Source organism: Blastocystis hominis, assembly GCF_000151665.1.
Source record: "Blastocystis hominis, Singapore isolate B (sub-type 7) whole genome shotgun sequence assembly, scaffold_2".
Taxonomy (NCBI): domain Eukaryota; class Bigyra; order Opalinata; family Blastocystidae; genus Blastocystis; species Blastocystis hominis.
The window spans coordinates 1022500-1036986 of record NW_013171827.1 but is presented as its reverse complement, the minus strand read 5'-3'; the positions used below and the strand labels follow the sequence as shown (position 1 = coordinate 1036986).

General features: G+C 52.3%; 4 protein-coding genes; 2 read left to right on the top strand and 2 right to left on the bottom strand.

The window, feature by feature from the left end:
- Positions 1-312: 312 nt before the first annotated feature.
- On the top strand, positions 313-1257 carry GSBLH_T00006486001 (uncharacterized protein; the record flags this gene model as incomplete). The annotated part of the gene is made up of 7 exons (XM_013041231.1): positions 313-372; positions 395-481; positions 511-650; positions 681-942; positions 975-1036; positions 1069-1126; positions 1156-1257. 7 exons carry the CDS (start codon positions 313-315, stop codon positions 1255-1257), a joined length of 771 nt encoding a protein of 256 aa, XP_012896685.1.
- Positions 1258-1794: 537 nt separating this feature from the next.
- GSBLH_T00002734001 (uncharacterized protein) lies at positions 1795-2094 on the top strand (the record flags this gene model as incomplete). The annotated part of the gene is made up of 1 exon (XM_013041230.1): positions 1795-2094. One exon carries the CDS (start codon positions 1795-1797, stop codon positions 2092-2094), a length of 300 nt encoding a protein of 99 aa, XP_012896684.1.
- A 41-nt stretch (positions 2095-2135) lies between these two features.
- GSBLH_T00002733001 (uncharacterized protein) lies at positions 2136-12784 on the bottom strand (the record flags this gene model as incomplete). XM_013041229.1 has 6 exons in its annotated part: positions 2136-3026; positions 3063-3275; positions 3308-3374; positions 3403-3492; positions 3523-3654; positions 12263-12784. The coding sequence occupies 6 exons, from the start codon at positions 12782-12784 to the stop codon at positions 2146-2148; spliced, it is 1905 nt and encodes a 634-aa protein (XP_012896683.1). The 3' UTR covers positions 2136-2145.
- A 636-nt stretch (positions 12785-13420) lies between these two features.
- Positions 13421-14479, bottom strand: GSBLH_T00002732001 (uncharacterized protein; the record flags this gene model as incomplete). Its single annotated transcript, XM_013041228.1, has 6 exons — positions 13421-13594; positions 13625-13927; positions 13958-14074; positions 14105-14177; positions 14212-14293; positions 14326-14479. 6 exons carry the CDS (start codon positions 14477-14479, stop codon positions 13421-13423), a joined length of 903 nt encoding a protein of 300 aa, XP_012896682.1.
- Between the last annotated feature and the right edge of the window lie 8 nt (positions 14480-14487).

The following is a 14487-nucleotide window of genomic DNA, read 5'->3' as shown; positions in this document are numbered from 1 at the left end:
GAATTCGCCAGTGAACTCCAATTTCGGAATTTAATCAAAGCATTCTTTCGAAAAATTCGACTAGAGCGTCATTGGTACTGTCATCGAAGTACTTGGAAAGAGGCATAGATAGGGTGCATATTTTGCTACCTATCTGCTTTGCATAACAAAGCATTTCTGGAGCAAAGTTTTGCTAAATTATATTATTGGTGAGCAAACCGCTTGAAAATGATTATTGATTTTGTTAACGCAAAGGAAAAAGCAACCGTTGACTTGTCGGCGTGTACTACTGTGGGACATTGACTAAACTGTCACCTAAAGGTCGCAGATATTATGAACCAGTGCTCCGAACAGCTAGGTAAACCTTTAGAATGCATTAATCTTGTTTTGTACGTATTTGGCATGTGACGGTTAGATCTTTCGCGGCAGACCCCTGAAACCCACCGAACTCCTCACAGACCGAAATATCACCGAGAATGGAAAGATTGTTGGCGTTCTTCGTGTAGGGACGTTTTCAAGGATTCACAGTAGCCTACTCCACCCTCTTCTTCACAGCCTCAAAAGAATGAGGCTGCTTCCAAAACTCCAACTCAGTCTGTATCAGAGCAGAAGCCTTCTTCTCCAGTTGTTCAAGCTCCATCAGTTGCTTCCAGAGCCCCTACCACGTTCCCGTACTAAGAAATCGTTGGATTGCTATATAGTCGACCCGAAGACTCCATTCAGAGTGATCATCCGGTAGCTCAGCTGATGCGCGATCGCATTCAAAGTGCCTTCGCTGACAATTCTCTCTCTTCGTTCTCCACAAACGCAGACACCACGGACGGGATGAGCGACGAAGCATACGCGATGCAACAGCTGGGATTGGCGGAGTATCGCGAGGCTTTGGAAGAGTGCGTGCGATTCCCCATCAGGGTTCAGCGGTTTTTAAGCCTGATCAGTGAGAAGGACGAGCGCCTGTATAATGTAAAGCACTGAGTGAATGGGTTTAGAGGTAGATCATACAGAATAACCGAGAACTCCTCGCTGATTACATAATGAAGTTGGAACCGGCGCCGAGGTAGAAGCGTGTGCGGCATTGGTTTAGTGTAGACAACCGAGAGGAAATCAGGTCGTGTTGGAACAAAAGGACATGGATTGCATTCGACAGGTAGGATGTGTGATGGCACGTGCATGTAGCTCATGGATCTCGGCTTCTCGCAGCAGGAAAGCACGATCGCGTATCTGTCGTGTGATCGGAATATGGAGTTGGCAGCTTCGTTCCTTTTTGAGAATCAGTGAGTTGTTTGCTTTGTTTGATGGAAAACGCTCGTTTATGAAATTAGATGTGGTGAAAAGGTGTTAGACTAAATATATCCATTATGAATATTCATTCTGGAATAGACTGAGCCAATTACACCTTGTGTGCACAAAGGTTCGTTTTCGACTTTCAACATCTTGCCTTCAGTTCTAGCAACAACCTGCATAGGTTTTTTGGAACAGACTTTGGTGAGTTCTATCATATTAACGAATAGAGTAATAAGGTGGCTCAAGGCTGTGAACGAGCGAAAAAATAATTATACGAATCTGAGGGGGATAAAAAAGGCAGCAAACCATGTGTGACCAAAACCTATCACAATGTTGTTATGCTATTGCATCGTCATAAGGAAGGATTTGGTCCTTATACCTCAAAAACATGCTAATATCACATTGCAATAAGTGAGGGCATTGTGTTCCTTTCTTGTTTTTGTTCCAAACTTTTTTTATTTCGTGGATCCACGTAAAAAGTAACGAGGTATGCCTATGCTATATTGATTGAGATAAGCTAAAACGAATCTTATGTCTGAACCCCAAGAAGTATCCCCTCACCTGGAAAGTACCAATGTACCAATACGATGTATCCAAAATGTGACACGACGTCATTCCCTGGAATATAACGGAAGTATAATTTCGAGTAGTGTATCAGAGGCGCGAACACCTCGGCCTCTTGCTGCCGATATTGAAGAAGAGGAAGAGCAAACCAGTGAACGTAGAATCCATTTTGTGTGTGCTCATGCTGTAGTTCCTGCGCACCGTCCGTCTTTTTCCGATAATATTAAGAGCACTTTCAACAAGCTTTTCTTAGTTCTCTCGCCCTAATAGTTTTCATCCCTTTCCCCTGTTTCATGCAACAAACACGCTATCCTCTGTTTATTGTGAATACGACTTCATGTAGATTGCATACAGAAACGCCACGATCACGACCAGCACTGCCATAGCGATGTACGCAGTGGCCATCGAGCTGCTGTTTCTCTTCACCACCGTTTTCACTTCGCTTCCGCTCTGCGTCGCTCTCACTTCGCGCTCCGGCTGCATCTCTTCGCTCTGCCCCTGGCTCTTCGGCTTGCTCTTTCCCTTGCTCTTCTTCGGCTTGCTCTTCTTCGCCTCCTTCTTTTCCACCGTTTCCACCTTCTCCATTTTCTTCTCCGTCTTCTTCTCCGGTTTCTCCGGTTTCTCCGTTTCCTCCTTGGCCTCCTTGGCGCTCTCCTGCTTCGCCATGCGGTCCATCTCGGCGTACGCGAGCTCCCATTCGGCCTCATCGCGCCGCTTTCTCTCCTCCTCCGCGCGCTGCTTCTTCTCCGCGCGCTCTCGCTCCGTCCGCTGCTCCTCCTCCTGTCTTCGGCGCCGCGCCTCTCTCCGCGCCTCCGCCTCTTCCCGCATCAAGCGACGCACTTCCTCCTGGATCTCGCGGCGCAGCGCTTCCTCCTTTTCCTTCAGTGCCGCCGCTTCCGCCGCCGCTTTCCGATGCGCTGCCGCCTCCTTCAGCGCCGCCGCTTCCTTGGCCGCCGCTTCCGCCGCCTTCTTCGCGTCCAGCTCCGCCTTCTTCGCCTCTGCCGCCTCTTTCTTCGCCTCTGCCGCCTCTTTCTTCGCCTCTTTCTTCGCCGATTTGGCGGGCTGCGCGGGCTCTGCAGGCTCCACAGGCTCCGCAGGCTCTGCGGGAGCTTCGGGGGCGGTTTGCTGCGCTTGCTCTTCGGCCTCCTTGATGAGACGCTCGATTTCATCGGATTCGGACTTGGGCATGGCTTTGATGACTAGGCAATGAGCGAGGGATCGAAAAAAGAGGGTACATTCGTGCATACGGTCTGATTGCAAGAAGGTGATGGGCTTCAGACCGAAGCGCGAACCGCGGAGAGCGAATCGCAGAAGACCGTTCACGAGACCCTTGCGATTGTTGTCATCGAACATAGAGGGAGTGATGCAGTCAATCGCCTGGATACCCATTTTCTGACACGAACGGGAGAAGATCTGAATGTTGTCACGACCTAGGAAGGAGCCCTTTGCTGCATTGTTAAGGTCTATGGTCGGGGCTTACTTGCATTCTTGTGGTATTCCTCAATAGGAATGGAACTCATCTGTTTTTCGACAATCTCGCACAGCGTCTATTTAACAGCAGTAAACAATTGCTACGATTCCATCGTAGAGAGAATTGACAATATCAGCAGAAATTTCTTTTCCTGAGACGTTACTTAACCATGTAGCGATTTCGTTGCTAAGGAACTAGCCATGAGGAGTACCTCTCACACCCACATCATATTCCTCTTCAATGAACTGGGCACGCTCTTCTGAGAGAGATCTTGTTCTACCCTCAGTAGTCTTCAACATACGTCCCGAACTAGTTAGGGGTGCCGCTACTTCACTTGCCGAACCGGTTTCCATAATCTACTCACAATAATTGGTAAAATGCAAAATAGAATGGGAGTTTCATCCAACAAACAAGCTCGATAAATATTCAAGAATAGTCGACCATAAAGTCTTAGAAAATAAGATGACACGTAAAATCATGAACAGACAGCCTTTACGAAAACAATCAATCATTCAATCATCATCAGCGTTTTTACGCTTCTATCTGACTAGTACCAAACAGAATCTTCAATTTCTTTCCCACAGTCAGAGGAACCGGGTTGGTAATCATCTGATACGGCTGGAACGAATACGAAAATCGGGAGTTTCGCACCCCCATTTTATTCGTCGCTTCTTCCACGTTTCCACTCTCCACCGTCATCGCACGCGTAATATTAACTTGGGACAGGGTCGCGCTGGGAGGCTGCACGGCCTCGCGCAGATACGACGGATAGAACGGATCGGAGTCGGCCGAGAGGCAGTTCCGCGGTTTTCTCGCGGCTTTTGTGCGTCGCGCGAGCGCGAGCATCGCGTCATAATACACGTTGGAGACGATAGCAATCTCGTGAGCGGTGAACTTGATGGCGCGGAAGGCGACTTCCTCGGCACTGCCCAGCGGGAAGAGCTTTGCCCGGAACCAGCAGGAGCCGTAGTTGGGGTCGGAGTAAACGCACTTGTTGATAATCGCGGAATAGTCGCGAGCGGTCATGAGGGCGGATAGGAAACAGGGATTGTTGCTGCGTCCAAAGCGGAGCAGCTCTTCCGAGGTGATCATGGAAAGCCGGATCGCCTAGAGCGGTGAAGGCGCGAGGGAAGGAGAGTACTTCGATGAAGGAATCGCCGTATTGTGGCGTGAACGAAACGGCGAAGGTGAGGCAGAGCTGAGCGTTGCGAGGATTGAAGTGGCGAGAGATGGGATTCATGAAAATACGAGCTCCTTCACACCACACTTCTCCAGAACGAGAAACATACTCCAATGCCGAATAGAACGCTCGCAAAGCGTACGTCGGGCCGTACAGCCTACCGCTCACTCCCACCCCTTGCGTTCTCTACTGGTGCGTCAGCTGGATCAGCGAGGACCACAGCCGCCCCGCGCGGAGATGGTGCTTGAGAGACTCCCGGTTCAGCCGGTAGGCCTCCATGATGCGGCTCTCCCGCAGGAGCTGGTTGATTCGCTCGAGGACCAGTTTCCACTCCGAAGGGAAGCGGAGAATGTTCTGGCGAATCACCTCGCCCGCCTTGATCGGCTCTCCGATGAAGTCCAGAATGCGCGCCAGCTCCAAGCACACCGCGTGCGTGCTGTGCTCCGGCGCGAACTCCGTGCTCCGCACCAGACACTACGACTCAAAACCCGATCACTCCGCTACGCGAATCGAGGAATGGCGCTTGCCGGCCAGCGCCTGGACGCGGCCCGCCAGCAGCCACACCTTCCATTTGTAGTCGGTGAGGCAGAGCTGGATGCAGCTGCGCAGAGAATCGAAGCAGCTGCGGATCACTTCCGGGTAAATCTCGCAATAGGAACGCAGATAGCGCTTCTTCGTGCGCGTCCAGAGCCGGATGTGCGTGAAGCTCCGCAGCTGCGCCTGCGCGGCGATGTAGTACACCTTCCACTTCAACTCATCGGGGATGCACCGCAGCGCTTGCTGCAGATGCTCTTTGAGGTCCTCGTTGCACGGACGGCTGCGGATATCCCCGCGGTTCCACGTGATCGTGTGGTTCTGCTCCAGGACGGAGAAGGTGAAGAACCAGATGGGGCCGAGCTTGGTGAGCTTGGTGAGCGTCTCTTTGAGCATTCGCAGTCCCTTATCGTAGCTCTCCGTCTTGAACACGAATCGAATGTAGTCGAGCGTAACGCCTCCCTGCGTGAAGAGATTGTGCTCGATGAGCGAGTCGAAGAGAGCGGAGGCCTTGTACCCGCAGCCCAGCTTCGCCACGACGATCGCCGCCTCGACGATGCTTTTGACGCACTGCGAGTTGTTCATCGCGAGGAACTGCTCCACGCATTGAATCACGCCGTCCACGTTGCGAAGCCGCTCCTCCACCTTCACGCGCTTCTCCAGCAGGCTCTCGTTCCGCGGGAGCATCTCCAGCCCTTTCAGCACCACCTCCCGGCACCGCGAAATGTTGCCCTGGTCCATCTCCAGGCGCGACAGCTCCATCCACACGATGTAGCACTGCGAGTACTCCTGGCAGAGCTTCTCCAGCGCCGCCTTGGCGCTCTGCATGTCCGTGCGCTTCAGCGCCACCGCTGCGTCCACGCGCTGCTTCACGAAATTGAACAGCGACGTGCCCTTCACGATCACCTGCGAGCTCTCCGCCGGGTGCATCGTCGGGTACGCGTTGCCGGGGTAGAGCACGCGGCCCCGCGGGTAGGGCAGCGCCACGGAGCGATCGTCGTAGCGCGCGCCCGGCTCGCCGCCCGCGTACGGAGGCATCCAGTAGAGATCGGCGTCCGGGTAGAAGGGAGCGCGGAGCTGCGCGGGCTGGGAGCGCGGAGCGCGCTGGTAGGCGGAGGGAGGGACGGAGGAAGAGGAAGAGGAGGAGGAGGAAGGAGGGACGGAGGCGTGAGCGGCGGAGCGGGAATGAGCGGCGGAGCGGGAGTGGGGGTGAGAACGCGAGCGAGAGTGGGGAGGAGAGGAGGCGGAGGCGGAGACGGAGGCGGAGGCGGAGACGGAGGCGGAGGGAGGACTGGAAGGGTAGGGGGACGAGTAGCCGGCGGGCAGGTAGGAAGGACCGGTGGGATTGGGACCCAGGGAAGGGGCCGCGCCGCTGGGCAGACTCAGAGGCAGGGAGAGGGCGGAGGAGGAAGAGGCGGAGGCGTAGAGAGGCATCGACAGGGACGCGGGAGAGGGAGCGGGGATGGAAGGGTTGGACGAAGGGAAGGGCATGGACAGGGGGTTCTGCATCGGGTTTTGATTTGGGTTTTGCATCTGCATCTGCATCTGCATTTGCATTTGCATCGGGTTTTGCATTTGCATTTGTATTTGCATCGGGTTTTGCATCTGCATTTGCATCTGCATTTGCATCTGCATTTGCATCTGCGCGGGGTTCAGCGGACCGTTCGGGTTCGCTGCGCTCCCATACGCCGTCGCCGCGCTGCCCCCTCCGCTCGGCGCCCCTCCATACCCCACGCCCGCGTACATCGCGCGTCCCTGGCTCTCCGCCGCGCTCCCGTGCGTGAAATACGCTCTCGACGCGCCCCCGCCCTCGCGGAACGTCCGATGCTCCGCGTACTCCGCGTACTCCGCGTACTCCGCGGGGTCCGCGAAGGAATGCCCGCCTGCCCGGGGAAAACCGGCGGGCGCCGAGGCGTCGGCGGCGTTGAACGTGTCCCTGGGAGGGGAAAGGGCGGGTGCGGAGGGATAGAGACGCGGGTCGGGACGGCTGGGAAAGCGAGGACTCAGCAGACGGTCGGCGGGTCGAAGGGAAGGCTCTCCGATCTCGTCGGAGACGGAGGATCCGTCGATGGAGCAGGTTTGATAGACGGAGTCTAGAGGAGAAAGAGGGAAGGAAAGGAGTACTGGGCTCACTGATCACCGTGCGAGGCGTGGACTCGGAGAGGTCTGCAGGAGAGATGTGAGTCGATCTCTCCCGCAGACGGTCCATCGAATCCATGTAGGCGGAGGAGGAGTGCGGATCGTTCCAGCTCGGAACCGAACGCAGAGAGGAGAGAGGGGCAGAAACGTACTCCGGGTCATTGTAAAACTCTCGGCGAGAGTAGGGGGCGTCGGAGTAGCCGTTTCTGAACTGGGAACCATCATTATAGCCCATATTCATAGGCATTAGAGTCTCTCGAGTGGAATGACTCGAGGGGTTGTAACCTGGTATGGAGGACCCGTGGCTACGCACGGAGTATACATCTAGTGGCTCATTTCCATCGAATGAGTCCTCGAAAGGGGAAGAAAAGGAAGCTGAACTACAAGTTCATCAAACAATCCGCTCGTACTAGTCGACAGATGCCGCCGACCCTAAAGGCAACGCGGCACCATCCTAAACTCGCAGGGAACCACACAAATACTACCTGCTGATTCACAGTTGCTCGCTGTGAGTACTCCGGGTACATTCTTCTTCCACTGTATACAGCGGAATTATCCGTACCTACACGATTAAGGCAAACAGCAAAATCACCAACTCTGTGAATAACTGTGCATCGACGAAGAGTATCTCATCTACCGCATTATGTTGAATTGCCTGTGCCGCTTACCTGGCCAAACGAGTTCATTTGTAACCAAGAAATAGTTTACGCCAATAATATCTGATAACTGATGGTTACTATACAATATTGCACCCAAGCAGGGCTAAAAGTAAACCCGAATTGTGTTATTATTCATCATTTGTGGTCCATTTCTGGATAACCGCGGAAGTGACATTAACATGATGATGAGTTTTCTATTCATGTAGTAGCTTGAGTCCTGCATTGCCAACTACCTGAGTCAAAATTATATTGATTCTCGGACATTTGCAATGTGAGGGGAAATCTTTCATCCACTTTATTGGCGCGTAGTCGACAGCCAGAACGAGTTTGAATGAATTGCACACAAAATCAGCTGTCCTCACACTATCATCGCAAAGAGGAACCACAGCAGACCTGTCTATGGAACATAGAACACTTACAATGGCTTCCCCATTCCACACTATGCACACTGCCACAATTCCCAGACTTTCACTACAGATCAACCGAATTGTTTGTTTGTGATTGCTCCCGATTCTGCAATGGCAAATAATCAACTAGGTGAAGAAAAATCGTTATGGAAGAACTTCCAGCGTGTATTGCTGACTTCCCTTACGAAACATTATTCTCTTTATTTCATGTACAACTATGACTCTCTGTTGATCGTTAGAGCATTTATTGCCCTTATATCGCTGTCGAGTGTTCTTTTTGGAACAGTTGTCGTCATTCGTGTGTTCACTTCCTATACTGATAGAATTGATGAGGACTACTGCTCTCCAAACTACAAGAATAACATTGGGCACCGTTCCTTTGCGGAGCACTTGTGCTATCCTGAGATTGATGCTGTTTACACCTGGGTAAATGGTTCTGACCCTGTTTGGCTGAAAGAAATGCTGTTCTACAAAAGTCAGCTGGATAGCAAGCGGAATGAACTGTCTGATAGTGTGGACTCATTTTCGCAAAGTCGATTTCGTGACAATGATGAGTTGAGGTACTCGTTGCGATCGATCGAGAAGTTTGCTCCCTGGATTCGTAAAATCTTCATCGTTACAAACGGCCAAGTCCCTTCATGGCTGGACCTCAGCAATCCGAAGGTACAGATCATCACGCACGACCAAATCTTCCAAAACAAATCCCAACTACCCACCTTCTCCTCCGCCGCCATCGAGCTGAATCTCCACCGCATCCCCGGTATCTCCGACTACTTCATCTACTTCAACGACGACGTCTTCCTCGGCCAGCCCGTCTACCCCTACGACTTCTACACGCTGGACCAAGGCCAGATCATGTATTACTCCTGGGACGTTCCCCAGTGCACCAGCAAATGTGACTCTTTCAAACCCGCCTCACAAACAGGCCAGTACGAGAATCTAGGCGACGGAATCTGCGATCCCAGCTGCAACACGGAGGCCTGTCTGTTCGATCTGGGCGACTGCAGGGACGTTTCGCAGTCTCCTGCCAGCTCGAAACACCGAATTCGCCCTCCGAAGTCGCGCCAACATTCGCAGGAACGCTGCGCAGAAGGATGTCCATTTCTCTGGATCGGCGATGGCGTTCTTTTTCTCTCTTCTTTTCCTCTCACGTCTAGTCGTGCGATCGAAGATGCAACGTCGAGGCGTGCGGATTTGATGCATACGACTGCAGCGAGAACCAATCGCAGCTCCTCAACACGACCTTCGTTCGCTTCATCTCCGTCACGCCCAGCCAGAACGACCCCTCCCTTCTCTCCTACCTCGACGCGACGTTCGGCCAGCGCGTCGACAGTCCGGAAGGAGACAAGCCGATTCACATTGGCCGGGTGGCAGTGAACGCGGACAGCAGCTACGTGTCGATCGATCTCTCCGATCTGGCGCGGCTGGGCTACATTTTGAAGTCCATCGAGATCGTGGACGACAGTCGGCTTCTTTTTTTATTCTCTGATTGACAGGCATGGTGTATTCCGCGGTTTATCACTCCTTCTTCCACGAACTCATCATCGTGTGGAGCCCCGATTACCGCGGGAGAGGCATCCCCTTCTCGGTGCCTTGCATCATAACCGCGAATAAAGTGCCGTTTCGCGGGGATTGGTGAGGAATAGGTGGAGGGATCGCCCGAACGGTTGTATCTCGAGATTCTCCGCGTGCCGTTCTGGAAACTCCCGCGGAATTCGCAGCTGATGCAGTTCCGATACAGCGCGAATGACCGAAATTTGACCGATCAGCGCGTCGTGTCCCGCGGGAAAGACACCATTCTCTGCGATTTCGTGTCCCACCTGGATCCGTCGATGTTTGCTCTCATTGTGATCCGGAACACAAATCGGAACACAAATCCAGAAGAAAACCGCAGCGTCTCGACCTATTTCTACAGTCCCGCGGAATCGAAGCTTCTCGAACTCTGCGCGAACGGGACCTTCCTCGTTTCCACGGTTTCCCCGCTCTCCGTGGCGTCCGTTTCGGTGGCTCTCCCCGCGCTGGACTTCGGCTCGTCGCTGATTTACGCGGGGAATCTGTCCTCGCTGTCGCTCATCTCGCGGAAGCAGCATCTTTCCTCGCTTCCGCTGGGTTCGCTTTCGACCGTGGAGGAGCGGATCCACCGCGTGCCGCTGACTCGGCATTACCGCAAGCTGTGCTACTCGCTGTTTCTGGAGGCGGCGCAGGACGCTCCGGTGCGATCCAATCAAACGTTCTCTCACACGATCCCGTATCTCGCGGCTTCGGTTCTCTTCGAGGACCCCGATGCGATCGCAGCGCGGTTGGTTCAGCGAAACGACAACTTCACGTTCTTTTCGGAGTTCACGAAGCTCGTAGAGGCCAGTCTGAACGACTCCAATACGCTGCACGTGGCGTTCCCTGCGCGGCGGACGATCACGTGCCGCATCGACACGGAGATCTTTCGATCGAATCCGTACTATCGGCAGCGAATGGAGAACCGAACGTGGGTCCACGGAGAACTGCTCCGGATGCGTGGAGGCGAAAAGGAGGCCAACGACACCGTGTACGAGGTGAGAAAGGAAGCAGTGCGCGAGCTGCGCTATGTGATCGAAGTCGAGGAAGAGAGAGAAGAAGCCACGCTCATTCTCGCCGTGGACCGCGACACTGTTCAGCGATTGGCCCACGAAAAATGCGCAGGATCGAGTCAATCCGTACAGGGAGAAACTGGAGAAACCGGAGAAACTGGGGAACCCGTGCAACGAGGTGTCGAAGAAACACGCGCAGAATCGAGTCAATCCGTCCAGGGAGAAACTGGAGAAACTGGAGAAACTGGAGAAACCCCAATCCCTCGAGACCCTGTTTCCTTCGAAACGTCCTCGGATTCAACAGAATCGACAGTTTCATCGCGTCGGTTATCGACGGATTGGCTTCTCGACTTCATTGTGTCCCATCGCGACAGCATCGTACCTCCGTTTCCCCTTTTCTGTCTCACGCGTGCAGGACTACACCAATCCCGACGTGCAGTCGCTGCTGCGGTCCTCTCTGAACATCACGTCGCTGTCGGATCTGCTTCATTTCCTTTCTCCTCGTCGCCTTAGCGACACGTACCACGATTCTCTCGTCTACACCAACATGCTTCTCATCACTCTCTTCGGCAATACCGAGCGGTACGTCCCCGCTCACATGCCCCATCTCATCAATAAAGTCGTGCTCGCGAGGATCGAGCAGCGAATCGGCCCTCACTTCCAAAACACAATGTCCCATCGATTTCGATCCAGCGACGATCTCCAGTTCGCCTTCATGTACTTTTACTTCCTTCGACACTTCGAGCAGGAAAAGGAGGACCGCTATTACGAGTCTCTATGGGACCAATACCTCGATGTGGACCATAATGGCGTCTTGGACCCCAATGAATTCCGAACGCTCGCCTCCGTCGTGTACAACAACAAAGTCACCGATGAGTTTCCACGTTTCCACTTTTTGATGGTAGGAACCTGGCCGATCTGCTGGAGTGCGTCGCTCCCGAGAAAACCGCGGAAGAAACGTACACGCTGGCGGGAAAGATGGTCAAAACGATCACGAAGACGCGCGACGCCATCACATATCCAATAACCGCGGGAATTCGCTTCCTTCACTTAGGTTCGATCGCTACAAGCAATGCGAACGCGCGGTGAACTCGATGCGGTCTGCGTTTCCGTTCAACGTGAAGTTCAAGATGGCGAAGGACGATCCAGTGGCGTTCCAAATGGTGGACGACGATTTCAACAGCACGCTGCGGCAGGTAGAAGCGAAGTGGGGCATCGAGCGTAGCTGAACAGCATTCGGCAGAGACAGCTGAAGTTCATCTGCGTGAATGACAACATTCGCAATATGACGCAGCCGCTCCAGACGATTCTCCACGAGTTCTACGAGTCGTTCTTCCCGTACCCGTCGCAGTTCGAGAGGAGGGCAGAGCCGAGAGAGGAGGGCATTTCCCGGCTTGGTTGGGTGGTGGTCGTGGGATTTTTCTTCGGTTTGGGGTTCGCTGCGGTGTCTTTCTTTGCGATGTGCATTGTTTGTAACAAACACGAGATCCTTTCCTCTTGACTCGCTTTATCTCGTTCGATGGAGCTCCGGAAATGGGGCTCTGGGCGTCTGTAGAGACGACGGGGAAACTATGCTGATGAACACGGTAGTGCTTCTTTAGATCGCTGGAGGTGATCGACGCGTAGTTGCATCCGGCCACTTGACATTTAAATGGCTTCTCTCCTGTGTGTGTTCGCATGTGCACCTTCAGGTTGCTGTGATTCGCACAGCAGTAGGAGCAGTTGGGAAATGGGCACTTCAGTGGTTTTTCTCCCGTATGAGTGCGCAAATGAATACCAAGAATGCTCTTTGTAACAGCAGCATACGAGCATCCTTCGTAGGGACATTTGAAGGGCTTCTCTCCCGTGTGCGTACGTATGTGGATCTTTAAATCGCTCTTTCGGATGGTAGAATAAGAGCAACCCGGAAATGTACAGTAATGACGCTTCGGAATCACTGTTCCAGCGTTGCAACACGAACAACAGTTGTTGTTTCCATTGCACTCACAGCAAGCACAACCCATCGCGGGTTTTCGCTTGGTGGTTCTCTTGTGCGCTGGAGGTCTTGATATGCACGGGCTGCTCCCATTGGATGAGGAGCCCTCCAAAGAATCAAAGAATTCCCTTGGAACTAAAACGAGAGCTGGTTGCGTCCAATTTCGGATTTGTTCACACTCTTCAGCAATAGTACTACTAGAAAAGCCCAAGAATTCATTCTTAGGAATGATAGATTCAGGACTGATCCTGATAGAGCACATATTTTTACAATCTAAAGATACGGTTGACGACGGCGAAACATTGTGATTTACTTGAAATGCTTCCATAGGATACCGCCACTGCAAATGTAGAATTACCAGCAAGAACAACGAATGGATAGGAAAGAAGGAATACTCACCGAAAACAGAGTATGGAATAAGCAGAAACTATCCAATGCAACCCGATATCAACGTCTATGAATGTCCAGTTATGAAGTTCCGATTAATGATTGCGAGTTCGATCACTCTACGAATCCAGAAACTACAAACTGGGATCAAAGATAATCCAAAAAATAAGACTAAAACGATTCTCGATCTTGCCTGCAATTCCAAAAATTCCCCCGATTTTCTTCTTCCCTTTCAAACAAACAAGCAAACAAAGAAACAAACATCGCTATCAGTAAATTAAGCGTCCACACGATCCGCATTCGCTTCCTTCAGAACTCTAATCATTTCTTCGTGGATCTTTCCATTGGTAACCAACATATCAAACACGCGAATGTTGTAATCCTCTCCGCGAGTGCTTCCCGCTCTGCCTCCAGCTTCCTGCACCATCAGACATCCTGCGGACACATCCCACTAATCATTAACAGAATGGAGTAGCTGAACAGGGTGCAGAGCGAGTTCAAAGTAGCCAGTGAGTCGGCCAGCAGCCACCCACGCCAAATGCAGAGCGGCACTGCCCACATTACGGATACTCAGAGCATGGTCGCTCACGGCGCAGATTCCGCGCATCATTGCCTTGCGGACCTTTTCGATGTAATTGGTAGCAAATCCCACAACGCTGTCATGGAGAGTGGGATCATCTCGAACATGCATGCGAACTCCGTTCACGAAAGATCCGTGTCCACGGATTGCGGTGAACATTTCGTTGCGGTAAGGATCGAAAATGACGCCAACTACTGGGATCTCCTAGGAATCATACATACTACGAGAATGGACATTATGGGCTACGCAGATCGATACAACACTCAGAGGAAGGCTGTACACGTAGTTGGTTGTTCCATCAAGGGGATCAACGATCCAAATCCACTCTTTGTCCGAAACGGCATTGATCGCCTATGGAAATACAAAGAAGAAGAAACGTACTTCCAGGTCGTGACCCCACTCAACGTCCTCCTCTCCCAAAAGTACATGATCAGGATACTTTTCAGCCATATATCTGTTACTTAGCACATGTATATCTAAATTGATACTTCTTTACATATTCCTGATTTCCCGTATCCACCTTGGTAACGAGATCTTGAAAAGAGGCCTTGGTATGTTCTACAGAAATATCTACAGAATGAAGAAAATGAGGTGAATCAAACGGCCATAATACTTAAGCATTGTCTCCCCACAGTGGCGAGCAACCAACTGAACATCTTCACAAAGTTGTTTGAGAACTAGTGGATGAGCGTCTGCATCCAAGAAATACAGTCTTCCATCTTCGATAAACACTCTTGACAACAAAAAAACGGGCATTTGCCAAC